General features: G+C 37.8%; 1 protein-coding gene across 1 annotated transcript; it reads left to right on the plus strand.

Annotated features, from left to right (window-relative positions):
• Positions 1-330: 330 nt before the first annotated feature.
• On the plus strand, positions 331-27,518 carry LOC124642184 (Down syndrome cell adhesion molecule-like protein Dscam2; the record flags this gene model as incomplete). The annotated part of the gene is made up of 30 exons (XM_047180496.1): positions 331-429; positions 850-941; positions 4,408-4,562; positions 5,490-5,580; positions 6,582-6,827; positions 7,243-7,411; positions 7,705-7,840; positions 8,034-8,153; positions 11,748-11,924; positions 12,943-13,087; positions 13,821-13,969; positions 14,590-14,755; positions 15,185-15,324; positions 15,797-15,949; positions 16,079-16,169; positions 16,245-16,327; positions 16,712-16,840; positions 17,301-17,453; positions 17,829-17,958; positions 18,223-18,401; positions 19,594-19,773; positions 20,644-20,835; positions 21,275-21,472; positions 21,905-22,065; positions 22,457-22,634; positions 23,522-23,639; positions 24,123-24,277; positions 24,671-24,796; positions 25,320-25,400; positions 26,024-27,518. Coding segments are annotated over 30 exons (4,221 nt in total), but the record flags the coding sequence as incomplete, so codon positions are not given.
• Positions 27,519-27,709: the final 191 nt, after the last annotated feature.

Genomic DNA, 27,709 nt, shown 5'->3' on the forward strand with positions numbered 1-27,709 from the left:
CACACACAGAATACAGAAAAGAAGAAAGATAGAACATATAGTACATAGGCACAGCTTATTTCAAGAGAAATTTCTTCCAGCTGGCCCGTTATGGGAGAGTTAGAATAAGAAGAGATGCAGATAGTGTGTAAAAAAGAAAGAAGCTATAACTAAAAATAAATACTAACATTAACCTAATTACATATGTAATATATATATAAAATATATATATATATATATAAAAATACACTAAATACTATATGCGTCTATTTTAAGCGAAGAATCAACGGATTTTCAAACAATAGAGCATTCTCCACGAAAAACGGGGCTTAATTAATTTTGTTGTGTATTTCAGAAGTCCAGTTTATAAGACATAAAAGGGACCTAGGGACCGGGAATATTATCCTCACTCAACATTTTAGTGAAAAAGTTGTTACTCCCGGTGAAGAGGTAAGTTTCAATAGCTTTGTTGATAAAATACTATTAGGTTGAAAAGTTATACACATCAATGGTGCGTTCGTTTAATTATTACTTAAACAGTAGCATGTACCTATCCGTATTTTTATATCAATCAGAAATCAGAACCCTCATTCCTAAGGCTTCCTGCACCTGGACGGAGAGTAGAGTTTATGCCTTTTCAACGTCTAAATTATCTATGTAGCAAAGTTCATTTCTATCACTTCAGTAATTTTGGACAGAGCCAATAGACAGACACTGTTACTTATTGTATTGAAGTATAATCCAGTGAGAAGAGAAAATGGTAAAACACTGTCAATTATACTAACATACAAAAAAATATTTCGTCCTAGATAATGGTTGGAAGTAGATTATATAACAATTATTTTGAAATCAATAAATCCATGTTTTCAGATAAGTCTTCAATGTACGGCTACAGCTGACAGACCCCCAAGATTTATTTGGGAGAGGGATGGTGTCGTCATATCGTCTAACACAGATCAGAGGTAATTAACTATAACTTTCTAATACATACTTCATCCGCGTCTCTACTTCCAATACACAGGAATTGTGTAGCTACCCAAAAGTGAAAGAATTTTTCGAACCGGTTCAGTAGCGTCGGAGCCTTTACGGTACAAAGAAACCAAAAGTTTCCACTTTAGTATAATATGGAGTAAAGACATTATAAACTTTTTCCCGCCGTTTCATCAGCAGCGTCGGAAGATAACTCTTCAAACAGCTTCATAACAAGTGGCATATAATATTTATGTTTGCGTATCCGGAAGACCTCTGTAGAGTTACATCAAAATCCGTCTAGTAGCATTGCATCAAAGAGAAATAAACCTCCTTCTTTCCATCTGTAAAATATTAGAAACATACCTAATAATTAGTGTACGTCACTCCATCCACACATTTCTAAACCGACTGGCCAATAGCCATATCTTTGAAACGCCAATCATTCACCGTCTAGTGCGCTGGACGTAGGCATTGCTAAGGAGTGTCCAAGTCAAAAGGGCCCAAATCTCCTTCAATCTAGATGATTAAATCATCACCAAAGGATAACAAACTTACTTTTTTCCATCTTTAAAATATTCAAAAAAAAACATAGTTGTACATAACAAAAAGTTGCTAGGCTACTCAAATTAGTGACGTCACTCCATCCAGACATTTCTCAACCGACTGGCCAATAGCCATACCTTTGAAACGCCAATCATTCACCGTCTAGTGCGCTGGACGTAGGCATTGCTAAGGAATGTCCAAGTCAAAAGGGCTCAAATCTCCTTCAATCTAGATGATTAAATCATCACCAAAGGTTAACAAACTTACTTCTTTCCATCTTTAAAATATTAAAAAAAAAAACATAGTTATACATAACAAAAAGTTGCTAGACTACTCAAATTAGTGACGTCACTCCATCCAGACATTTCTCAACCGACTGGCCAATAGCCATACCTTTGAAACGCCAATCATTCACCGTCTAGTGCGCTGGACGTAGGCATTGCTAAGGAATGTCCAAGTCAAAAGGGCTCAAGTCCCCTTCGATCAAGTGTGTCGAAACCTGTGTTCATCTGGCTGGACATTTCAAGTGTATGGTTCTATGATTGTATATGGATTTCTGAGAGGCAACAACTTGCGGTTGGTCAAAATAAAACAATGTTTTTCTGAGTGGTTATTTATACTAATGTTATGAAAAGGCAGCTCTTATGAGATCGAGGTGCCGAAACGATTAAAAAAAATGTTTTTCCACTAAAAAAGTCAAGCTATTTGTAAGTTTCACAGATATAGAGGTACATAATATATATGTTGCTTTACTATTTTTGCAACAAAACACAAAATTTTTACTGCCCAAATATCGTACAGTGGAATAATTTCGTTTTATCAATGTTTGCGGGGATTTTTTTACACAAAAAGTAGTATTTTGTATCCAAATTATATTTCCCACAATAAAATATATCCGACTTTTGTATCGCCACAAATTGAATCGGCAATTCCCATAAAACTGTGAACGGATAACTTTTTTATTATTTAGTTTATAAAAAGTTCAAAACAATATATTTTGGTCAAACATATTGGCAATATAGAACATTGTAATTGGTATTCACTCTAGTGTAGGTACACAAATAGGGACCAATTTCAATACTGATATCACGGAGGAAGGAAAGATAGCGGAGATGCCAAGGAAGGTAGGTAGGCGCCTTCTTGTAGGTGAAGCAAGTAGGCAAGATCAGTTTACTAGAACTAATGGAACGTTGGGGTTCCTTGTTAAATTAAAACCAATTGGTCATTGATTGGACTTGATGGATTTTTTAGTTCCATGTATGTCGTGTTAGGGCTATAGTTCGGCCATTCAGAGAATGCGTTCCTGACACGTCGCGATTGAACTGACGACGTAACTTTGCAATGGCGTTGCAGTTACGATAAAAATATTTTTGCTGGTTGTTTACCGTTTTAACAATTGAGGAGCATTAAAACAACATTATTATATCAATAATCAATGAATGTAGTTACGTCGTCAGTTCAATCGCGACGTGTCAGGAACGCATTCTCTGAATGGCCGAACTATAGTAACGTTCCTCATCCCCCAAATACTCGCATTTTGACGCTTTACTTTCTTAGGAGATTTTGCGTTATGACATATCCGCTAGTCATTTTGTTCTCCATGACTGATACCCTTTTGTAGATAGTTTTTTGTTTTTGGTTATCTGTAGAAACATATTACAGAGTTTGAAGCGGTTATAAAATTTTACATATTATATTATTTTTTAATTCTATCCTAGAAATATCTAGATAATAGAATAATAATGGTTTCTTGGAAATACGTTTTAATATATGTCGGAGCGAACACATCAAGATGGCACTATCATCCGACATCAGTTAGGGTAATTGAGCAAAGAGATAACTCAAACAGAACTCAAAAGTCAAACGTTTATTCAAATTGGTCAGAACAAAAGACAGCCCCCAAAACGCCCGCCCTTCGCCACTTCCTATGTGTTTTGGCTGGGGAGAAGAAGTGGCGGAACAAACTCCCCAGCAACACATGTCTGTCTGTTAGGTTAGAAGAACCGTTACAATTTAAGTTCACAAGACACTTTTCATTTGGATCTACAACACTAGGCAATAACACTAGGTACACTACACGAAATCGAAAGGCAGTAACGCGACGACTCAACGAATACTGCACGAACACTCAATGAAGACTCGACCAAGACTGAACTAAGACTGCGCTAAGAATGAGCTCCGCGGACGCCACGCTGACCGCCACGACTCTGCCAAGCGCGCCAAAATGTTGTTTCACCGGATACGCCACGAGAGGGCGCGCTTGCGTCTCGTTCAGTGACCGTACTATTAACTATCTCCGACATATAATATTAATAGAAAGATTTTCTAATAACATTCCATAGCTGGAACTATTAATTCTGATACTTTACTGAAAATTAAATTTTGCAATTGAAAAGTGATTCATTCATTGGGATAAATTCAAATGAAACCATTTAACTTTAGAAAAAAAGCTAATCCTGTGATTGTGAATCATGAGACTCATTACAAAGAATTGAGATTTGCTAGAATTCATCTTCATCTCTTTAGCTTGAAAACGTATATCTTCGTATGAAATAGTTAATAAGGGTGGAGTGCACCATTTAACTGCAATAAGCCAAGTCGTGAAATTGTCGTCCATTGGGCGATTTTATAGCTTGTTTTAGTTGGTCATCGTTATAGTTAAATGGTGCAAATAATCCTTACTTAAACTTGTCACTCGTTACGGGTAGTCAGAAGCTAACAAGTCTGACAACCAGTTTTACCAAGAACTACCGGGTTGCCTGGGTAACTGTTTTGAGGAGGTCAGATAGGCAGTCGCTCCTTAAAACACCGGTACTCAGCCGCATCTGGTTAGACTTGAATCCGACCTCAACATAGTTGGGAAAAAGCTTGTGAGAAGATGGTGCAACTCACTGTTACTTTAATATTTTTCAGATACACCCTAGGGCAGATGATGTCGCCATCAGGAGTGGGAGTGGTCACCCAGTTGAACATATCACGTTCAAGAGTGGAAGATGGTGGTTTGTACGCATGTCTGGCCTTCGAAGGAGAATTCAGCACGGGTCATGCTGCTAGAGTTGATGTTTTTGGTGAGTTTGAAGATAATTTAAGTTTAAAGGTCGTAAAAACTTAAGCCTTTTGGATTAGTCCTGGTAGTGCTAAGTTTGAAGGAGTAATGGTTTTTGATTACGTATCCTTTGGGTAAATAAGTTAGCTTAACATTATTTTTGGGCAGTCAAACTTAATAGTAGCAATATATATCCGAGTGCTCCAGGGAGAGTATACTGTCCCCCATCTCCGGCCTACCGGAGTGAAGCATGACGGGGGATAGGTCTCCCGCCTCTTGGCTTGCCTTCATCGGCCGATCAGAGTGGAGTCGCTAGAGTAGGGTTAGCAGCCCGCTCGGAGGGTAGGTGCCTCGTGGTAACTGGCAAGTGGGCCGGTGATGCTGGACCCACAGGGAGCGCGTGATCTGCGTTTAAAGTCCGCCGAGGTATCCTCACCCTTCAGCCGCTCATATACCTGTTGCTCTCTTGTCGCGATTTAGCGACTGATTCCCGGAGGCCCAGTAAGTGAGGTGGCGAGTCTCCACCTGCCATTTTTACGTGTATTTATTACGTTGTTATCGGCAGGTGCCATAGTTCCCGTAGTTTCCCCATTCCTAGTCCATTAGCATCCCATCACAATAGCCCAAGTAGTTTTCATCCATAGTTAGCAATAGTTTAGCACAGAACTGGGGATTGGGTACATTTCTATAGTGTAAACAGGGATAATCGTCGGTTTTGTGTCACCATTTCATTAAAGTCGTCTCAAAAGGGCTTCAGCGTGTTGGCTTCGGCCCCACGTTCGCCTCCCAAAAATCCGGGACTCTGTAGTCACGAGGTCTAGAAGAGACATACATTTGCAATAATACTTCTAAAGAAATTAAAAAAAGGCTTTACTTTATTAAAATTACTATATTGCTTTCCTCAATTAAATATTTGACATTACATAAAAATAATACTATTTTGTTTAAGGTCCTCCTTACATCAGGACGTTACCACCGATAAAGGTGCAAAGTGGAGAACCATTGAAGCTTAGGTGTCCTTACTATGGATATCCTATCAGGTACGTCTTACTCCTATCAACTTACTTAATATGCATCTAAAATTCAATCTAACAATGGTTAAAGTGTAAACCTGGTAAGGTGTCATCATTAATCTCCTGCCCTTATCCCTATTTTAATTGCATTTGGTACAGCGTGTCTTATCCACCTTTCATTTATCTGATAAAAAAAAAATTATGAATTTATTATACGTATATCCAAATCATAGATTTAATATTATTTAGAAACATATTCACAAAAAATCAAACATTTAAATAAATTAATTACACCAACAAATCCAATGCAACGTTTTCAATTACGCAACTGCCAAATAGCTCGGTATTCGCCAACTCTATCATCAATGATCAAATTGTTATTTGCTTTGAGTTTCGCATTAAAAGCTTTATAATATGTACAGTTAAATGCATTTGTTTGATTAGTCCAATGAACAGTATAATCCCCTTTCAAATTGTTGGGCCCATTTGATAATAATTACAATTTCGTATCATTAAAATTTAGATCAACACACTAATTGCGTTGGGTTGGTCTAATGAATTTGTTTTTGTGTTTTGTATTTATATTTACATCATGCACGTTTCCATGTAAACGAAGTATTAAAAACTATCTCAGACCCTTGACAAAGCATCGGTAAGTTCCAAGTTCCAAACGTCGAACTTTAATTGTTTTACTAAGAGGCAACATAAAAAAAACTGCTGCCATCATAACTAAGAGGGCCTGAGTACTTTTTAACTAGTCCATGGTTACCTTGGTATGATGGTACTCTAAGTTGAATTCGTTCAAATACTTTCTAACTTGAACAGAGTAATCGAAGATCGATCGATCAGATGGCCAATTATGTCACAAACCTTATTGTCGACTCTAAGATTGAACTGTCATCATATGTGTGCACTGTGCCCAAATTGTGCCTCATAAAGACAATATGTACGTATGTGGTAGCATGTAACAAATTAGCATAGGTACTCATAAAATCCATCCATTCAGAAAAGAATAATATTCTTTCCAGCAAACTAGAATGGGAACATAAAGGCAAGAAAGTCATAAGTTCTGCTCTCCCCCAACACTCAAGATACAAACGAACATACGCCACAATGTCTAACAACAGTAAGAATACAAGAAGAAAACGTAAAAAACGACAACTCTTCGAATCTGGAGCCGATGGCGTGCTGAATATACCGAGGGTTGTTAAGGAAGAGAATGGAGATACTTATACTTGTATTGTGTTTAGTCCTTCTGGAGAAATGGCGAGGAGGTAAGGAGGATTTAGCTTACATAGAACGCCAGCTTTCATCACTGTGTATGATTTTTTGTGAGACCACTTAAATAAATATTATTCTGACCATATAACAGGACCTTGACATATTCGAAGCCCTCTGCAGTAAGCTTGAATCTAGATGGAAACAGATTCATGATATCTTAATGGTCTTTTCAGTCAGTCTCAACATAATTCTCTAAAAATCACTAAAATCACTCATTTAAGTTCCTGACGAGAATCCTAGGGCAGTAACGCCCTTCGTTTCATTTGGTTTCGACGCATGTTTTTCATAAGCATCAGCAATTTATTAACGGTTGCCAGAAATACTAATATTATGTTTAGTAATTTTAAGTTGCCTTGCCTGTCCTTTCAAATAAAAACAAACAGAGAATAAAATGTACATATTTTACAGGTCATTTGAAATCCAAGTTGTAGAAGCACCAGAGTTAGATGAACTGCGTGTTGGAACAGGTCTGAAAGAAGGCCAGATTGTTCAGATAACTTGCAACATTGTCGGTGGAGATCCACCTATTTATTTCTCATGGTTAAAGGATGGGAAAAAATTGCCTCCTAGTTTGAAAGTGAGTACCATTTTATTACTGAAGTGTTTAATCATCATCATGTCTTTATCACATTTTTATTTGAGGTAGACGCAGCTGTTTTCTTCTTCCATACCCCTTTATCTGCCATCATCTCACTGCTTCGTAACAGTGTTCACAATTAAAACGCCAGAATTTACTTAACATTATTTAAAAATACCTTAAGACTCGATTTATATACTGGTAGCTTATTTATGAAATGTTCTTGTCTTTTATTTTGGGCTGACTGTGCTATACTAACAGTTGAAAATTATGATGTTAATGTATATTTTCAGATAACAGAAAGAAGTTCAGAACTGTTCAGTGTTCTGATAATAAAGCGCGTGTCTTTGGAGCACTGTGGGAAGTACACCTGCATAGCAACCAACCACGTCGGCAAAGTTAACCAAACTGCAGATTTGTATATTAATGGTAAGAAGACTTTTGTGTACATTATTTGTTGCAATTAAAACATATTTAGACGATGTTTTGTGCGGTGTGATGTTGAAAAAATAAAATAGAAAACAGTTTTGTAATATAGTAAAACTGAATTATAAAGCCCATAAATTATTTAAAAAAGATGTAGGTATCGTATCTGATCTGTAACCCGACCTTCCTCCCACAGTGGCACCGAAGTGGATAGAAGAGCCAACAAACACTTCACTGCTATTAGGACAGCGGGGAGTGGTTTACTGCAACGCTAATGGATACCCGGCGCCGCAGATACACTGGATGAAGAGGGATGGTATGTATCCACTTATGTTCGAAATGGATAGAAGAGCCAACAAACACTTCACTACTGTTAGGACAGCGGGGAGTAGTGTACTGCAACGCTAACGGATACCCAGCGCCGCAGATACACTTGATGAAGAGGGATGGTATGTATTTAATTTGTTCGAAATGGATAGAAGAGCCAACAAACACTTCACTACTGTTGGGACAGCGGGGAGTGGTTTACTGCAACGCTAATGGATACCCGGCGCCGCAGATACACTGGATGAAGAGGGATGGTATGTATCCACTTATGTTCGAAATGGATAGAGGAGCCAACAAACACATCACTGCTATTAGGATAGCGGGGGGTGGTGTACTGCAACGCTAACGGATACCCGGCGCCACAGATACACTGGATGAAGAGGGATGGTATGTATTCACTTTGTTCGAAATGGATAGAAGAGCCAACAAACACTTCACTACTGTTGGGACAGCGGGGAGTGGTGTACTGCAACGCTAACGGATACCCCGCGCCGCAGATACACTGGATGAAGAGGGATGGTAGGTATTTACTCTGTTCTAGATGATAGTGAAGAGCAGATATCCAAGAGATGGTGGCCCGGGTAACTGGGTTGAGGAGGTCAGATAGGTAGTTCCTATATGTAAAACGCTGGAACTCAGTTGACATGGTTGTGAAAAGGCTAGGCAGATGAGATGGTTGGCAAGACAATCTGCTGATATGATGATGATGTGATGATCCAAGAGTGATAGAATGTGTAGGGTGGAACTCACTCTAGCTACATAGTTTTGTCCAACACAAATGACGGCCTTCCAATATTTGATTTCTCACCAAATTGGACACCTTTGACCTTTTGAACTTGCCTAACTGTGTTTTTAATTCACCTATGCTGTTAATAATACTATATTGTCGCTATCAATGCCAATGTCCAGTCTGACCTTACATTTGAATCATAATTTTGCGAATGTAAATAGGCTTAAGCAATTTAACAATGTATGTAACTCTTCTGACCGCATTTTGGATCTTGTGCTTTGTAACAATTCAATGTGTAGAGTGAGTCAAAGTGAGGATCCGATTAGTAACATTGACCAGCACCATCCTCCCCTTGATATTGTTATTTCTCTGAATAAGGAAGACAGACTACCATATAACACAACTGATGATAGACCTAATTTCCGGAAAACGAGTTACATACCGATCCGGAAGTACTTGAGTAGTATTGAATGGCATGAGTTATTTGATGCACAGGCGGATGTTAATGAGATGGTAGAGCTGTTTTATGGCGTTATTCGTGAAGGTATAGAGAAATTTATAACGAAGCGAGTCCCAAAAAAAAGTAAATTTCCACCATGGTTCAATCGAAGTCTGATCAAATTACTTAATCGCAAAAATAAGATCAGGAAACGCCACAATATTTACCACAACCCTTTAGATAAAATTGAACTGCAGATTTTAACAAAACGCTGTAATGACCTTGCAAAACTTTGTTACAACAATTATATAAAGCAGTTGCAAGACGAACTCAAAGGTAATCCGAAGTTATTCTGGAGTTATGTTAAAGCTAAAAGAGATGGGTCAAGTTCATATCCTATTTCAATGACAAATGGTTGCGATACATCGTCTGATCCCGCAACCATTTGTGAATACTTTGCATCTTACTTTTCCTCTGTTTATAGCCCTTCTCAAGATAATTGCAATAACGGCTACACAAAATGTTTGAATAATATTGAAATTAATAGCTTATGTCTATCAAACATATCTTTAAATAGTGAAAGTTTACACGAAAAGCTTAAGAAATTAGATATCAATAAGGGCGCTGGACCAGATGGGATACCCCCAATTTTTATCTCTGAGTGTGCTGCTGAGTTGGTCACCCCATTGTTGCTTATTTACAACAAATCCTTAGTCTCAGGTGTCTTTCCATCAGAATGGAAGGTAGCAAAAGTCGTACCCATACATAAAGCTGACGAGGACAATCTGATCTCTAATTACAGACCCATATCAATTCTATCCTGCTTTGCTAAAATTTTTGAGTCTCTAATTTGTCCATTTATTCAAAAGCACCTTAAACTGTACCTAAGCGACGAACAGCATGGGTTTGTAGAGGCAAAATCGACAAGTACAAATCTTTTTTTGTTTACCGAACTGATATCAGAGGCAATGGATTCAGGTCATCAAGCCGACGTCATTTATACGGATTTCAGCAAGGCTTTCGACAGAGTATCGCATGAGATACTGATACATAAGCTGCGAGCGTATGGTATCACTGGAATGTTGCTTTCTTGGTTAAATTCGTATCTTAGAGCCCGATCTTTTTATGTAGTAATTAACGGATTTCAATCCGACAACCGCTATATCTCTTCCGGAGTTCCACAAGGTTCCCATCTGGGCCCGGTATTATTTAATTTTTTCATAAATGACATTCCAAATTGTTTCCTACATTCTAAAGTATTTATGTATGCCGATGATCTGAAATTCGTCAAAATTATTAAATCTAAACATGATGCCACTCTCTTGCAGACTGATCTCAATAGGCTTGTTGAATGGTGTGAAGACAACTCAATGTTGTTAAATCCCAGTAAATGCTACCATGTCAAATTCACTAGAAAGTATGATTTGATAAGACAAGACTATTACATAAATGAAACTAAAATAGCAGAATTAAACACAATAAAAGACCTTGGTGTTACGTTTGATGCTAAATTAACTTTTATCCCACATATGGATTGCATAATAAAAAAGGCTTCGAAAATGCTTGGGTTCGTCTTAAGACATTGCAAACAGTTTCGGTGTCCAAAAACTAAAATTATGCTTTACAACAGTCTCATTCGGAGCGGGCTGGAATATTGCTGCGTGATCTGGCGTCCGCATTATGCTACACACTCGTTACGCCTGGAGAGAATCCAAAAGCGCTTTCTATTTCACCTGGCATTTGCTGGCGGAATAGCAAAAAAAAACGCGTTCATATAACAAGCGGTTAGAACATTTTAAAATGATTTCGCTGGAAAAGCGCCGTCGCCTTATGGACGTACTGTTCGTGGGTAAAGTAATGGCTAACAAAATTGTTTGCCCACAGATACTGAGTAGTTTTAGATTTCGTGTGCCTTCAAGGATTCCGCGTAAACCCATAACACCGCTCTGTCCACCGCTCCGACGAACGGTGCTAGGTGCTAACTCCCCTGTTGCGAGGTTAAGCAAGACCATTAATGACTGTAGCGATCTTATTGACCTACACTTTGACTCTCTGTGCACTCTAAAGTCAAAGACTTTGAAAAGTCTAGAAAAGGATTGATTATGCATACTTTATGTGTTTAAATTATTATCATTTTTTTTTTTTTTTATATATTGTTAAACTCGTACCTAGTTTTAGTATTCTTTTTTTTTATATAATATGTAACTTAGTAGTAGTTCCTATATAATGCATCGTTTTACTTTTTGCATACGTACAACTACCATATGAATGCTGAGTTTACCTGTAACTGGTTGTGCACTACTGTTTATCTGTTTTGATTGTTTTTTATGTCTATGTTAGTGTATTCAATTGTTGGTAAACCAATAAATAAATAAAAAAATAAAAAAAAAATAATTTTCTTACCACATTTTCAGCAACCCTCGGCATCTGGCGACCAGTCCTCGACTTAGCAGGAGGAGGTATTATGAGCTATCCTAACGGTACCCTCATCATTGAAGTGGTATCCCTCTCCGATGAAGGGATGTACGCTTGTAATGTGGAAAACGGGGTTGGTGATGCCTTGAACAAGAATTTGTGGATCAGTGTTAATAGTAAGTTTTATTGATATTTAAGAAACAATACTATGCTAATTATTAATACTATGCTGAAAACCGAATTAAAATGGGTTAGCCACACGTGAGATAATTGCGCAAAAGTATATATTCATAGAGTTCAAATTGAAAACCACATTTTTTGAAGTCGATTAATAATCTGTATCAATTTTAAAGACCTGAAGAGTTTGTTTGATTGGTTGGATAGTTAAATGCGATAATCTCATCTGCGGAACTTCTGATCCGATTTGAAAAATACGGTCAGTGTTTAGTTTTGAGAATGGCTACTGACAGCTAGTTTTCAAAACGTACTTTTAACTGTGTCAAAGATACTACAGCTTAAAGAGCCACGAAATGAGGACAATTTAGTACCAATGCTATCATAAATTACCCATGAAAGAAGAGAGAGGTATACACGTCTCATGTTTCAACTAACCCCTTGAGTGTATGAGTCGATCAATTTGATTGATCATGTCAATATTTTATCGACATGTATTTTTGTCAGCCCTAATAATATCATGAAAGTAGAAATCTGTTTGTTTACCACAGTTTGAAAAATGAGAGGAACAGCTAGTTGAGACAACAAGAGACTTAAGACTCGCAACGTATTTTGCTTATTTCGTATAACTCGCGTTGTGTATGAAAAAGCAATTAAACTTGTTAATCAATTGTAATTAAGTCGCCAACACTAGCTTCCGCCAGTGGTTTCACTGGAATTCCGTAGGAATAACACTCTGCAGAAGGTAAACTCAGGTAACCTAGGTAGGTTATACCTAGTTTTCCTCGATAACATTAAATGAGCTAACACTGGAAGATTTTTTAATCGGTCCTGTAATATTTGGTTAATTAAACAAATATTTAAACCAATTCTACAGCAATAGATTCGATTAATTCGTAACTCCCCCCCCCCCATGCCAAAAACAATACCTAGAATACCCATCAACTTGTCAGTCTACCCGCTTCATCAAATTTTAATACGCAACCGTCACAAACATTTCAACTCCCAAATTATTTCTAGAGCCGGTGCACTTTGAATCTGTCGGCGCTAATCTGACAACCAAGATGGGTCTACCTGTGACCTTGACCTGCAGACCTTTGGGGGACAACCCTATAAGGGTCAAGTGGTCCTTGGATGGGAAACCCGTTGATTTTACGTCCTCCAGGTAATTTATAACTTGTTTGTAGTACCTAAATAGTATCTAAAATTCAAATATGCTTGAAAAAGTATCTACTTACAAAAATCTGTATACTTGATGTTATTTGCTACTGTTAGCGCCATCTACATATTTTCAGCAGAATTAATATCCTTGCTCAGTTATGGAAAAACGAGCGCAACCTTCTAAATGTATGTACTTAACTTTGCGGATCATCCCTTCAGAGTAGTTTGTCAGCAAAATCATAGATGGCGCTTAATATTTAGTTATTCGTATTCAGTGTTCAGTATACTACAGTTTTAAGTTTTGAAGTGGGTAGATGTGTTATATAACTCATATCATTTTGTGTAATTACCTTGTAAATAAACCTATGTTAGTGTCTTTTTTTTAACTGGAACTACGTCTAGTAACGAAAAAATAATCCAAACACTTCTTATGTAATCTATGCGGATTTAGCCCGTTCACCCTGGAAACTATGTTTAGACGTAGAGCCTACTTACTTTAAAAGTACCATACTTGATGACTTGCTGACACTTCAAGTGACGAATGAAGATTTAGCATTGCCACCCAACGGGGCAATGCTGCCAGCCGATTGGGTACACTCCCGGTGGGCCGCTGCCCGCGATGAGGAGGAATTTTTTGATGCGATTTTGTAATTATTATTATTGTTTTAAGTTGTATATTACTTATAAGTTTTATGTAGATAATTGTCCATACTTACTTCCTTATTTTAATATCTCAGGCTCACAATATCAGAAACAATGACCCACAACGGACTAAACAGCGTGATTAACATCAACTACGTGGAGAGCAGAGATGGGGGCACGTACGAGTGTCGCGCCAGCAACCCTTATGGCGTGGCTGCTTATAATGTGCATTTGGATATATTGGGTAAGGTTTATTGCTTGGATTGGTTATGTAGTAGCTATTTTGTAGTGTGTGACATTGGTCCATTTTGGTCAATGACATTGGAACCGGGTGTGGAAATAGCAATAAAAATCGGGATTTAAACGCTATAATAAGTACTCACTACCTATGTAAAGGTCATCATCCTCACCTTTTTCCTCACCTTTTTCCCAACTATGTTGGGGTCGGCTTCCAGTCTAACCGGATGTAGCTGAGCACCAGTGCTTTACGAGGAGCGCCTGCCCTATCTGACCTCCTCAACCCAGTTACTTGGGTAATCCAATATTCCTTGGTAAGACTGGTTGTCAGACTTACTGGCTACACATTTAATAACGCGAGGACTTGTTATTGGCTGTCCGATTACCATTCAAAATTACAATGTGTTTTATCTTCGATAAGTCTTCCATGCTGTATAAATAAACAAATAAATAATGTACTATATTAACGATATATGATTTCAACCTGTGTGAAAATCTCCTCTGAAACCTGAGGAGGGAAAAAAACATAATAAACAATGCAAGAATTTATAACCATTTTTACGACCGGTCTAATTAAATCCTCAACCAAAACTCACAACTCCTCAAATCCTCAATCTCTCATTCCAGAACCACCAACGCCACCTCTAGACTTACAAGTGGACTCAGTCAGCAGCAACTCCGTCAAGCTATCCTGGAGAGACACCATCAGTACTCATGTGCAGTACTATACGATGCAGTATACGACTAATGACTTCATGATGTGGGATACTGCTAAGAGTATTAATATTACTAGGTGAGGACTTTGTTAGATTTCTTTTCGAAATATATTTTTAGGTAACTAGGTATTTCCTGTAATTTATAAGGGCTAAGATTGAAACCTTGACTTTTGAGAAACCTATTTCAATTGGTTGGACGCCATCGCGGTTCTCCGGGAGGTCGGGCTTATTTTCATGTGAAAAAAAAAATGCATGTGACGGAATCTTAAAGTAAAAGTCATTTTATTTTATTTCAAGGAATATAAGAGCTTTTTCGAAACGTCAAGCTAGTTGCACGATTCCAAAGAGTGGGTTTTATGGAGAAGTACCGGCAAGAAACTCCATAACTCCAAAATTCGTTTCAGTTAAATAGCGGTCTTATGAGTGTAGTCAAAGAACCGTTTTGTTACTGTTATTTTCATGTTTGAGAACAAACAAAATTAATAAGTGTTCTTCATATTTTTCAGACAAGAAAACGATGCTCGTCAAAGTATAGAGCTAAGGGATCTGCAACCAGCAATGGATTACAGAGTGAGGATCGCATCTGGCAACCAGGTGGACCTCAGTCCTTACACGCAACCTGTACATTTCAGCACACAACAAGAAGGTAAAATCTTTTTATTTCAAGATTAAGCTTTTGTAGGCTGTATACACTGGTAAACACTGGTACTTAGCTGCATCAGGTGAGACTGTAAGCGCATTCCAACATAGTTGGGAAAGGGCTCGGGAGATGATGATGCTTTTGTAGGCAAGCTGCCACTTTAATCGACTGTGACAGAAAGAGGGTTGTGTAAGTTGAACAAGTGTGTAAGCTATGGATCTAGAGAAGAACATATGCTTAGATTGAATAAGCAATAAGAAGTGGATGAAATTATTTAGAACCAGCGTGGAAAAATGGTTCTGATCTCCTAAACAACAGAAAACCAAGGTCTTGATGAAGACAAGAATTAGAATTGAAGATTATAGTTACATTTCAAAAGTGTGGTCTTTTATTTTTTCTGAGTCACATAACACCAAGATATTTATATACAGATAGATAGATACATACAGGCGTTGATGAATCAAATGTTTTTTTCCAGCGCCATCATCAACACCACTAGGCGTGCAAGTACAACAAACAGACAACCCAGGAGAGCTCGTCATATCCTGGCTTCCACCACCCAGAGAGAGCCACAATGGCCAGCTACAAGGATACCATGTGAAGGCAGTGCCGAGGATTAGTGGGGATCCAGGTAAATTAGACGACTTTTACACATCGATTAACTGAGTTGTTGTTGTAAGTGGTGGTTGCATGCGAGGATTGTATTACAGAAGTTATAATTTTTGCTTAGTCATTCTAATGGATAGTTTTTTTTTTTCAGTTCCCAACGATACCCAAACTAAGATAGTAAAAGTGATGTCAAGGAAAGGAAAACAAGAAACCACGCTCAGTGGACTGCTAAAAAATATGAGGTGAAACATTCACTTATGTTCATAGAATAAAACTCTTTAGAAAGCAGACTCAATAGTTTTTGGTAACATTTTCAGGTACGCTGTGTCAGTAAGTGCTTTCAACTCAGTTGGCAATGGACCATTCTCGTTACCAGTGTACCAAACCACGAGAGAAGGAGGTGAGAATAAAAAATATCTAATACGCTTGGGTGTTATAGTTTCTCTGCTATGTATATATCGCTATGAATGTTTGTGTTACTGTAGCCTATTTATTTAGGTTATAAATATTATTTATTTGTCCAAAACATGAGTTATACGATAGAAACAAATTTTTAAATCACGTTCTTCCCTGTTTTGCCCACAAGAGCCTACAAATTTTTTTAAAGTACTATTATATACGACCATCATCATCATCATCATCCTCCGAGCCTTTTCCCAACTATGTTGGGGTCGGCTTCCAGTCTAACCGGATTCAGCTGATATTATACGATTATATACGATATTCAAAGCGTGAATCAATTTGGTTGCAGTTTTCCTAAATTCCTTTTAATGTTAATTTCCAGCACCAGAAGTAGCCCCGTCAGGAGTGGAGTGTAGAGGAGTGTCATCCTCCTCCCTGCGTGTCGCGTGGCAGCCTGTCACGGCGCAGGGGACCTCACTGCTGGGGTACTCCGTGTATTATAGTACTGAGGGTAAGTGGTATATTTACGTTTTATATTTAATTTGTACTTCATCGTCACAGCTTGGAAATTACCAGTGCCAGACTGCTCCGGCCCCGCCCTGGGGGAATTCATCCTTACTCACCGCGAATAGTTGGTAAGGGCAGTGGGCTATTTAAAGTTACACAAATGCTGCTGCCATTTCTAAGCAAGGCATTTAATATCCCACTTAGTGCTGTGTGGTGGTTAAACTGCCAACGGTCGGTCGTCAATGTCAACCTACAAATCAGTAGTCTTATGTCTTATCTATGACAAAGAAATACTACAAGAGAAGAAATACGAGTTATAACTGCATATTTTATTCACCTTAAAATTATCACTTTTGCGATTGACCTCAAAAAATCACCGCTACCACCTATCAGATTGAAACCTAACAGAAAAATCTTACAGTAAATGGAAAGCTATTTGAGAACTTATTATATTTACGTTTCAGACGGACCCTGGCAGAATATCAGCTCGCCACACACAGAGCTATATCTACAAGCTCTGCTCAAGTACACTAACTACACGGTGAAAGTGACGGGGTTCTCTAACTATGGACAGGGACCTTTCTCGTATCCTATTGTTTGTACTACACTGCAAGATGGTAAGTTGATTGCATAGAACTTTATTATCTTTTTTTTCTGTAGGTACTGCAGTTTCAATTCACCAGCTAAAGGTTTTTGACAATATTATGTTTTAGGTAAATTAGGCAATCTTTTAGTTGGTCCTCCTACCTTTAGCTCCCTTATTAATTTGACAACTTCAGTTATACAATAATTATTATTTAACTATCAAAAAAAACGTAGAAACTTTCACTGTTATTTCTCCTACACATATAGGTGTACAATGTCCAATAAATAAAGTATTATACAATAACCTTATATAAAGTTAAATATTTTTTCCGGTTTTACAATTGTTTTGTTGGTCCTGATATTTTTCCTGTATCGAAAAGTCTAATATTTCATCTTTTTTATTCAAGTGCCCGGTCCACCTTCAGCTATAAAAGTGTTGGTATCATCGCCAACTTCTCTTCTCGTGAGTTGGAAGCGACCGGAACAGGCGAATGGAGATATTTCACATTACACTGTTTATGTAAAACCCGTGTCTAGGTAAGCATAGATATTTGTGTAAACTACCATCTACCAGGATTGGTTATGGAATTAGTACCAGTCGTTGATTGAACTAAACGAAAACTTAACCCAAATAAAGAGTGACGGCTATTCTAGGAAAACCCTGTAACTTAGAAATCGGTTTTCCACTAAAGCTTTGTGTACCATAAGACCTGCACTAGAAGTATGAGTGTGTAAATAAACCTAATAGAATAGACTAATTAAAAGACGAACTTCAACAGAATATCTACTTTCCCCTTTCAGCACGAGTTCTCCTCAAAGCTACAGAGTAGAAGCGACACAAGAGACAAGTCTGCGTCACCTCACGTTTCCTCTCTCAGGCCTGTCTACTGGGCGACAGTATGAAGTGTTCGTGCGAGCTCACACTGCTGTGGGAGAAAGCACTCCGAGTAACAGAGTGCATATTGATTTGAGTTCTAAAGGTTAGTTACCAATTCAATGTTGATAATAATGGTAATTATTCTAGTGATTGTGTGTGTAAACCATCGTTTGTACCTCTATTACTAACACTAGATATAAGTTATTGTACTACTAAAAAAAAAAACAGGATCTAAGTTATCTGAAATAAATGCTTTTATTATTATTATATTGTATGTCTCTACTCGACCACGGGACTACAGAGTCCCGGATTTTTGGAAGGCGAACGTGGGGCCGAAGCCAACACGCTGAAGCCCTTTTGAGACAACTTTAATGAAATGGCGACACAAAACCGACGATTATCCCTGTATACACTATAGAAATGTACCCAAGGACAATCCCCGGTCCTGTGCTAAACTATTGCTAACTGTAGATGAAAACTACTTGGGCTATTGTGATGGGATGCTAATGGACTAGGAATGGGGAAACTACGGGAACTATGGCACCTGCCGATGACAATGTATTAAATACATGTAAAAATGGCAGGTGGAGACTCGCCACCTCACTTACTGGGCCCCCAGGAATCAGTCGCTAAATCGCAATAAGGGGGCAACAGGTACATGAGCGGCTGAAGGGTGAGGATACCTCGGCGGATTTTAAATGCAGATCACGCGCTCCCTGTGGGTCCAGCATCACCGGCCCACTCGCCACTTACCACGAGGCACCTACCCTCCGAGCGGGCTGCTAACCCTGCTCTAGCGACTCCACTCTGACCGGCCGGTGAAGGCAAGCCAAGAGGCCAAGAGGAGACCTATCCCCCGTCATGCTTCACTCCGGCAGGCCGGAGATGGGGGACAGTATACTCTCCCTGGAGCATTCGGATATATAGCCCCGCGGGGTCGCTACTCCCCGTCATCCGCCTCAGATGCCCTGGGTCTTCCCCGCAAAGAGTCTAAATGTCAATCTGGAACTGGTTAATTCTTTTTCAAATCAATTTCAATCTATGTTCTAATAGGGACTTGAGTGGCCATATTTCAAAAGTATTGCTCTAGATTTATTTATGTTACTTCTTCGATTCATAAGATCTATTGTTCTTCATTACCTTCTTAATTTTATTCCTAAGTCAGTTTGGGTAAAAATGCTGTATTTTATAATCCAAGTCAATGCAAATCAGATTTTATGGTTGCACCCCGCCAACATATATTCTAATATTTCCTTTATGTCTCCCAAAGACTGACTATACTTTGTCATTTCCAGTGGTAGCCGGAGTAGCATCATTAGGAGGTCCGATGTCCGTAGGGGTCGGCAGTTCTCTCCTATTAGTATGTCAATGTGTGGGCTCCCCACCACCTCGCACCGTGTGGTACCACAAGCACAACATCATTACACACCATCCGAGGTTCACGAGGAACCATGATGATAGTCTGCTTATTAATAGTGAGTATTTTTCTAACATCTTTTTTCCTAAGTTCGATTTTGCCTCATAATCTTTCAAATACCTTTAGGCTGCCTGTCCACCGGAGCGGAGCTAGGCTTCGGAGTGGAGAAACTGAGAAATATTAACCAATAGGATTGAGGAGCGGAGATTTTGTGCAATCCTATCCTATTGGTTAATATTTCTCAGTTTCTCCACACCACAGCCTAGCTCCGCTCCGGTAGACACGCAGCCTCACACCTTTCACATTTATGAGAAAAACTTCCTAATACGATCCATTTCTGCAAAATTCACATATAAAAACCGATGCATAGAGTATATAAAGACCATAGAATATAAAGACCATCCGCTCGATCATGGGCTAATAACTACAACTAAAAATTTCTTACTATATGCCTTATCACTTTTCTGCAATTTTTAAACCTTATTCCACCATTACATCCATGTGCTTTAGACTATCAAAAGCCTTACTCAAATCCATTATCGTGGGTCAGCGCTGAAAACCAGCGCTGTTGTCTCGTGCCTGCGTGTGCGTGACACAGCATTTATGCTGAGCGCTGCCCCTTTTTCACGCATAAGTGACGCAGCTGCAGCGCTTTTATTTTTGTTTTACTGTTAGTTTTGTCCCTAGATTTATTTGTTTGTATTTGTGTGTGTTTCGTTTTCTGCGTCATTTGTGTGTAAAATAAATGGTTTTTCTTTCTTTCTTTCTTTCTTTCTTTCATTACCAAATCTTCTAACTCGGACAGACGCCAACTGGTAGACCGACCCGAATCTTACCAAACGAACATTAACCTACCACTGTTGTGATAAGGTTAAAAATCTATTGAAGACTGTATCAAAACTAACCAAACTTCTTACACATTCCACAGACATAGACCAATCCCTAAGCGGCAACTACACGTGCTTAGCAAAAAACCTGTACGGTTCTGACTCAGTATCGTACGAAGTGTCGGTACTACCTACTCCGGAGCCGCCGAGTCTACGCGTCACGTCACATAAGAATGCTATACATCTGCAGTGGGAGCTGCCGAGGAAGATTGGGGGGAAGAGTCAGAAAATAAGTGAGTTTTCTTTATTATTGTATCTAGTTTCGTATGCTTTAAAATGTTCAGAAAATAACCATACCAATAGATCAAATAGATGATTTTAAGAAACACCTATTTCCTTTAAATGAATAGAGAATAGACCAGCCTATTCAATATAAGTATCGATACTTTCTGCTACTAAGGTACTAAGGTTTGAGTAATAATGTAAAATCAACCTTTGCTCAGGTTTATTAGCTGTCGTCTTTACGTTTAAGTAAGATATTCCTTCAAAGATCGACGATTCGCCACTCTAAAAAGTGACGCAACAAACTCCCCAGTAAAATTCTCAGTACCTGATAATTCAAAGTCAAAATCAAGGTTTTTTATTTCACATAAACCAACACAGGATCTGCCCAAATCATCAAAACCTACATCGATGATTCCAAGGAATCGTTCTATATAATCTCCATTCCAGGTTACAATCTAACCTGGAAAGAAGCCCACGGCTCCTGGCAAGACGCGTGGTCGAGCAAAGGCACCTCTCTCCAGGGGACCCAGGAGTACACGCTGCAAGGTCTCAAGTGTGGCACTAAGTACTCCTTGAGGATGACTGCGGCGAATAGTGTGGGATCCTCACAGCCTACTTATGTTGATGCTACTACTTTGGGTGGAGGTATGTCGATAATATTAATATTATCATCATTATAATATTAGCCTGTTGTCGTCTATTGCTGAACGTATTCCTTCCCTGATGAGCATCAACGATTGACGGGGATGTTGCTAATAGTGGATGTATTACAATTTTATTTAAGCTTTTTGATAAAATACGTGTTTTAGAGGATATTTTTTTTGCGTATGCTAGATCCTCATTTTTCTGTTTAGGTGACTTACAGTTCTTTTGATTATGTTCAGCTCTTAATGTATGTCATATACTTGGGCTAATCTAGTAAATCACACAGGTGCTCATGACCTGTACCTGCATCAAAATGAAGTGTTAGATAACTGCTCCAAAACGTCTTTACCGTCACATTCTTAATCAGCTTGCATCCTGGCAACAATCAATCCAAATTCAAGTAGTACTTCATAATAACCTTTTATTTTCCAGTGCCAATATCACCAACCAGTACTGAATGGTTCTGGAGCAACGCGACACATATCTACATTCAGCTGAGTGGGTGGGATGACAACGGCTGTGAGATCACGAGGTTCGATGTGGACTATAAAGAGTACGGTGGAAAAACTTGGAGGAAGGCTGAAAATAGAATTGTAAGTATATGAGAATATCTTGTGAAATATACTTAAATACATAGGTATATGCTACTCACTCGCGGATCAAGTTTTATTAAGGATTATTAAAATTGTCCTGAAAGCAAATTTCAAGTTGATTATAATTTACGGATCATTACAGTTATTATGAGTAATTCTTTAGACATTTTCTTGCTACTGGATGGTAAAAACGCAATTGTAGAGTACACTGTCACCTAGAGAATGATGTTAGGTATAAGCTAAAGAAATAAAAATCAAAAACGAGTAAACACCGAATAAAAACATTAATAAATAAGAAAGACAACAGAAATGGCATCTGCTCATCATCCCACAAGACATCTTCCAATGCTCACTTTTTGAAAGACCGATATATTACCGATTTCATTTCCAGCCTGCACTAGACCAGAGCTGGAACCACTACGCGCCCCCCTCCCTCCTGGCGCAGCCCAACTCTTTCGTGCTGGCGGAACTGACCCCGGCACACTGGTACCACATCAGGGTCACTGCGGAGAACGCTGCAGGAGTGTCCACTTCGCTGTATAGTTATGCTACTACTACTGTTCATGGAGGTGAGTGTATGAGTAGAGGATCCAACTCCTTCGTGCTGGCGGAGCTCACCCCGGCACACTGGTACCACATCAGGGTCACTGCGGAGAACGCTGCAGGAGTGTCCACTTCGCTGTATAGTTATGCTACTACTACTGTTCATGGAGGTAAGTGTATGAGTAGAGGATCCAACTCCTTCGTGCTGGCGGAACTGACCCCGGCACATTGGTACCACATCAGGGTCACTGCGGAGAACGCTGCAGGAGTGTCCACTTCGCTGTATAGTTATGCTACTACTACTGTTCATGGAGGTAAGTGTATGAGTAGAGGATCCAACTCCTTCGTGCTGGCGGAACTGACCCCGGCACATTGGTACCACATCAGGGTCACTGCGGAGAACGCTGCAGGAGTGTCCACTTCGCTGTATAGTTATGCTACTACTACTGTTCATGGAGGTAAGTGTATTAGTAGAGGATCCAACTCCTTCGTGCTGGCGGAACTGACCCCGGCACACTGGTACCACATCAGGTTCACTGCGGAGAACGCTGCAGGAGTGTCCACCTCGCTGTATAGTTATGCTACTACTACTGTTCATGGAGGTGAGTAAGGGGGAGGTCGTTTTGGTCAAGATTTTATTAAATATTGCCATATTTAGTTGTCGTAGTTTGTTGACCTAATGATGGGCCAAATATTTTCTTCAAAGAAAACATGAATACTTGATTATGATGCTGTAGAATTGATGGTTTTATTTCACACTTAGACGGTAGTATCCAAAAGACACTAGAAAAAAGAAAAATGTGTCAGCATTGGTATTTGTTAAGGTCTAAACCTGCTTATTTGTACCCGAGGACTTATATTCCAGACCACTAATTAATTATTATGAATTTAATTATATTTATTCTGTTTCCAGAATCAGTGGGACTACCATCAGAGTTCTTTGATTTGAACATGCTAGTTATAATCTGCAGTTCAATACTACTCATGATATGCTCATTGACTTGCGTCTACATACTCGTCAAGAGGCATAAGTAAGTACACCATTTTTTTCTGATAACCCAAAAATATGTAACAAATATGGCATGAAGCTATTTTATTTTGAGAAAATCATCAAATGGCGCCTCCCGCTGTGGGTTCAGTTAGAGACTGTCAGACTTTTACCCCCACACTCAGAGACATTTAATGATTACTTAAGTGACTCCTTGCCTCCCCACTCAGAGACATTTAATGATTACTTAAGTCACTCCTTAGTGACGGATTCTCATAGAAATTCCTCACTAAGGAACGGCTTAAGTAACCATTAAATGTCTCTGAGTGTGTCCATTAATTACTTAAAACCACCTGTATTACCTTTAATGCGCTTTGTTACACCAGGGTCCGCAAATAGTCCTGCAGCCAAGTAATAAAGCTACCTACCAACTTCAGATGAGACATGAGACAAATAAACATATTTATATTTTTTATTATCGTTTCTGCATTCATTACAACATATATATTTCTCTTATCTTTTTCAGCCACCAGCACCTAACAGAGTACAGGAACTCATTAACAGCGGAATGCAAGTCCGAGCGAAGTAACGTCACGGTGCACACACCGCAGAGTGTGCCCACTGACATGAACAATAGGGTGTATAGCACACCTGTGCATCTTACTGCTGACAATAAACATGGTAAACACAATGAACATTACTAAGAATAAAAAAGCTCGGGAGATGACTGTATTTTTTAGAATATTCTATAATGGTAGCACATTGAACACACAAAAGTGTGTCCACTGACATGAACAAACATACAATTTTAATCTCATTGAGGCTGCCCACGTCCTATAGATAATCGGTGACCAATTTTTCGTTGAAGAAAAATCCAACACACTGATGGCAATAGTGCAATGCACACGTCTTATAAAAAGTCGGTCAGAGCGTACTACAAAAATCGTTTGATTTATCTGTTCTACAAAAAGTCTGACGTGGGTGGGGAGCCTGATCTAATTCAATAAATACTTTTTTATCATTTTTTTGGGATCCAAAGGAATTAACAAGAATATGGTTATTTTTTTTTTACAGAATTATACGAGATAAGTCCATACGCGCAGTTCGCGATAGGGTTCCGTACGTTCGGGCACGTAGACAATCAAGAAGTGCCAAACAGAGTTCACCTGCCCGGGAACAGCAAGTCAAGATATGATAGTGGTGTGTATAATTTTATTACTTCTTCCCTCTCTTTTTCTGGCCTTTGAGCTTGTTTCGGTTTTTCTTCTCGGACTACAAGATAGGAAATACCGACTTCATCTCGCTTTTAAAGGAAAATTGTAGTATGTATAGTTTTCAATTTATTTACGAATATATATCATTCATTATTACTATTGCGTAAGCTAAAGATATTTATTTATTTTTATTATCCTAGTAGATCATGAATCAGTTACGTATGTTTGTGAAATATGTTTAAAATATTTATCTGACTCAATGCCACTGATGGTTTTGATGGTGCATATCTGAATTGGATTAACAGTCATTTCCAACACTTTATCAACTGTTAATCACCTCACAAGAGATATAATTTTGAGCCTTATACAAGAAAAACAACAGATAGATACAGAAAACTACTATGCCTAAGTCTTTAGTGGGTGTGGCACGATTGTTGCCCATTTACTATGAAAAAAGATAATAGAATTATTAGCATTTTTCCTAGTACTTTTTAACGTTTCATTTTCAGAAACAAGTTTTCAAATGCGATCCGAGTCTGAGGAAAGTGACTGCGTATCGCGAACAACTACTCTTAAAAGTGCACCAAGAAGTAAGTGAAGCATTATCATTGATCTCTCTAGGCGGCTGGTTGACGCTTCTCGTGACCAGAAGGCTGGCTATTACCTCGGACAAAGAATCAGCATGGCGATCCAACGAGGTAATGCTGCCAGCCTCTTGGGCACGCTCCCAGTTGACAGCGATGGGGACGAATTTTTTGACGCTTTTTAGTTGTTTGTTTTACTAGGATAGTTTTTGATTTTTATTGTAAATATGTATTGTAAATATCTATGTAAATAATTATAAATAAAGTTACAACCATTATTATTTATTTTAGTTTTTATGTACGGTCAACTTCAGGTCAGTGGTAACAGTTTTATAAAAAAATCGTACTTATTACTATTGAGTTAAGGTGCACGACAATTACCACTGATGTGTAGTCTACCGTACCAATAATATATTTAGGTACAGGGATTTATAAATAAAAAAGTAACGTTTACATTTGTGAATTAGAAGAAAAATAAGTGAGCATGCAGAAGTTAAATGGTTATTGAATTTTGCGAGAAATGTATGTGTGGAAGTGTGTTATAAAAAAATGCACTAGTGACGCACCATTAATGTTTTATAAGTAAGTTTCACGTGGGTGTTCCTAAATTTATTTATTTTTTCTTACAGAAGCGTGCCGAATACCACATCATAGGTAGCTGAAGCAGTCAAAACTGGAACATTAGTAAAATAATTTTACAATGGTTGTGTTCATATCAACTTGTTTACTCAATTTTTCACTAACTGCGGATTTCTATAACCTAACTATCCTTGGTTTTGCGATTACAGATTGAAATTTGACGTAATTTATATAAATAAATGAATTGCGTAACCTTCACACACGGTCGGTTAGTCCCTTGGTAAACTATTTATTAGCTTGTGTTATGGGTGCTAATTCAACTGATTAACTACACACAATTTACATTTATACTTCACATATAAACCTATAGTTAAATACATATTATAACACCCAAACCACAGCCAACAAGCATGCCCATCACACAAATGTTGACCGTACCGGGAATCGAACCCGCGACAATAAGTTCGTCAGTCTGGCATGGTGACCATTGCGCCAACGAAGTCGTCGTATGAAGCTAATTAAAAAATTCTATCTCTAATCGCAGTCAAAGCATAGACATGTTTTAGAAATCCACGGTAAAACCTTGTTGTTAAGGTTTGTATCAATATTATTATTTGTATAACTTTTAAAAATACCTAATGGAGTTAATTCTAGTGAATATCAAATGTTGATTTTGTTATATAGCAGTTTATATAAAACTACTTATGTACTATATATTTTTTTTGTATAAAATTTTTTTTATCCTTAATTTTAGAAATTGTCGCCTCGAATTGTAACAACCCTAGTCAAGTTTTAACATTATAAAAATATGTTTTTGTTAATTTAGAGTAAGTTTTTATAAATAAAATAATATTAACAATAGGATCATTTTCATTTGTATTCATTATAATGTATGTGTACATTTATATTGAAACTGTAAAGAAAATAGGGATTTTCTCACTGAAATTAAACTTTTATTTAGATGATGATGATGATGATGATAAAAAAAAAATTATTTAGATGATCTATAAAGACTAAATTCAATATCCACTGCGACTGTAAAATTCGCATGAAAATTGAAAAATAACCTTAAAAGTAACTTTATTCACACCAAACTTTACGATTCATACTAAATGAAAAACTGCCAAATCATCTTCGAATAATTATATCAAATTAATTTTTAACAATACATACCTACATTATGAATTTGTATCTTTGATCAGTAACTATTTAAAACATACTAATGTAGATATACTAGTAATATCTAGTTTCCCAGTTTTCAGATAAAAATATTAAATATCATTAACATTAATTTTCAAAAAAAGATTAAATTTTTACTTTTTATAAGAATTTCATAAAATAAAATTTTCATTTTCATGACTTCGATTTTTTACTGTAATAATTCTATTTAAAATATATATCTTCAAATTTTTTTTTTGTAAAAATGTCTGAATTCCGTGAAACTTAAATGATATTGTAGTAAAAATCTAAAATAAAAATTGAAAAATTAATTATCTTCAAAAAGACTGATTATTTAACGTTTATTTTTTAATATGTAAATCCTCGATTTACTATAGAAATAAAATTTCGAAAATATTAAATGTTAGAATACCATTACTTGCTTTTTTTTGCATTCCCTTCCTACTTTTTAGCAAAGTCCAACTTTTTTTTAACAACTTCATCAAAGCGTGAAAAAATAAGCGAAGCTAGGTATGATGCTTGCGCCTAGACCACGTCCACACACAACCCTATTTGGT

This window comes from Helicoverpa zea, chromosome 24 (genome assembly GCF_022581195.2).
Source record: "Helicoverpa zea isolate HzStark_Cry1AcR chromosome 24, ilHelZeax1.1, whole genome shotgun sequence".
NCBI classification, from domain to species: domain Eukaryota; kingdom Metazoa; phylum Arthropoda; class Insecta; order Lepidoptera; family Noctuidae; genus Helicoverpa; species Helicoverpa zea.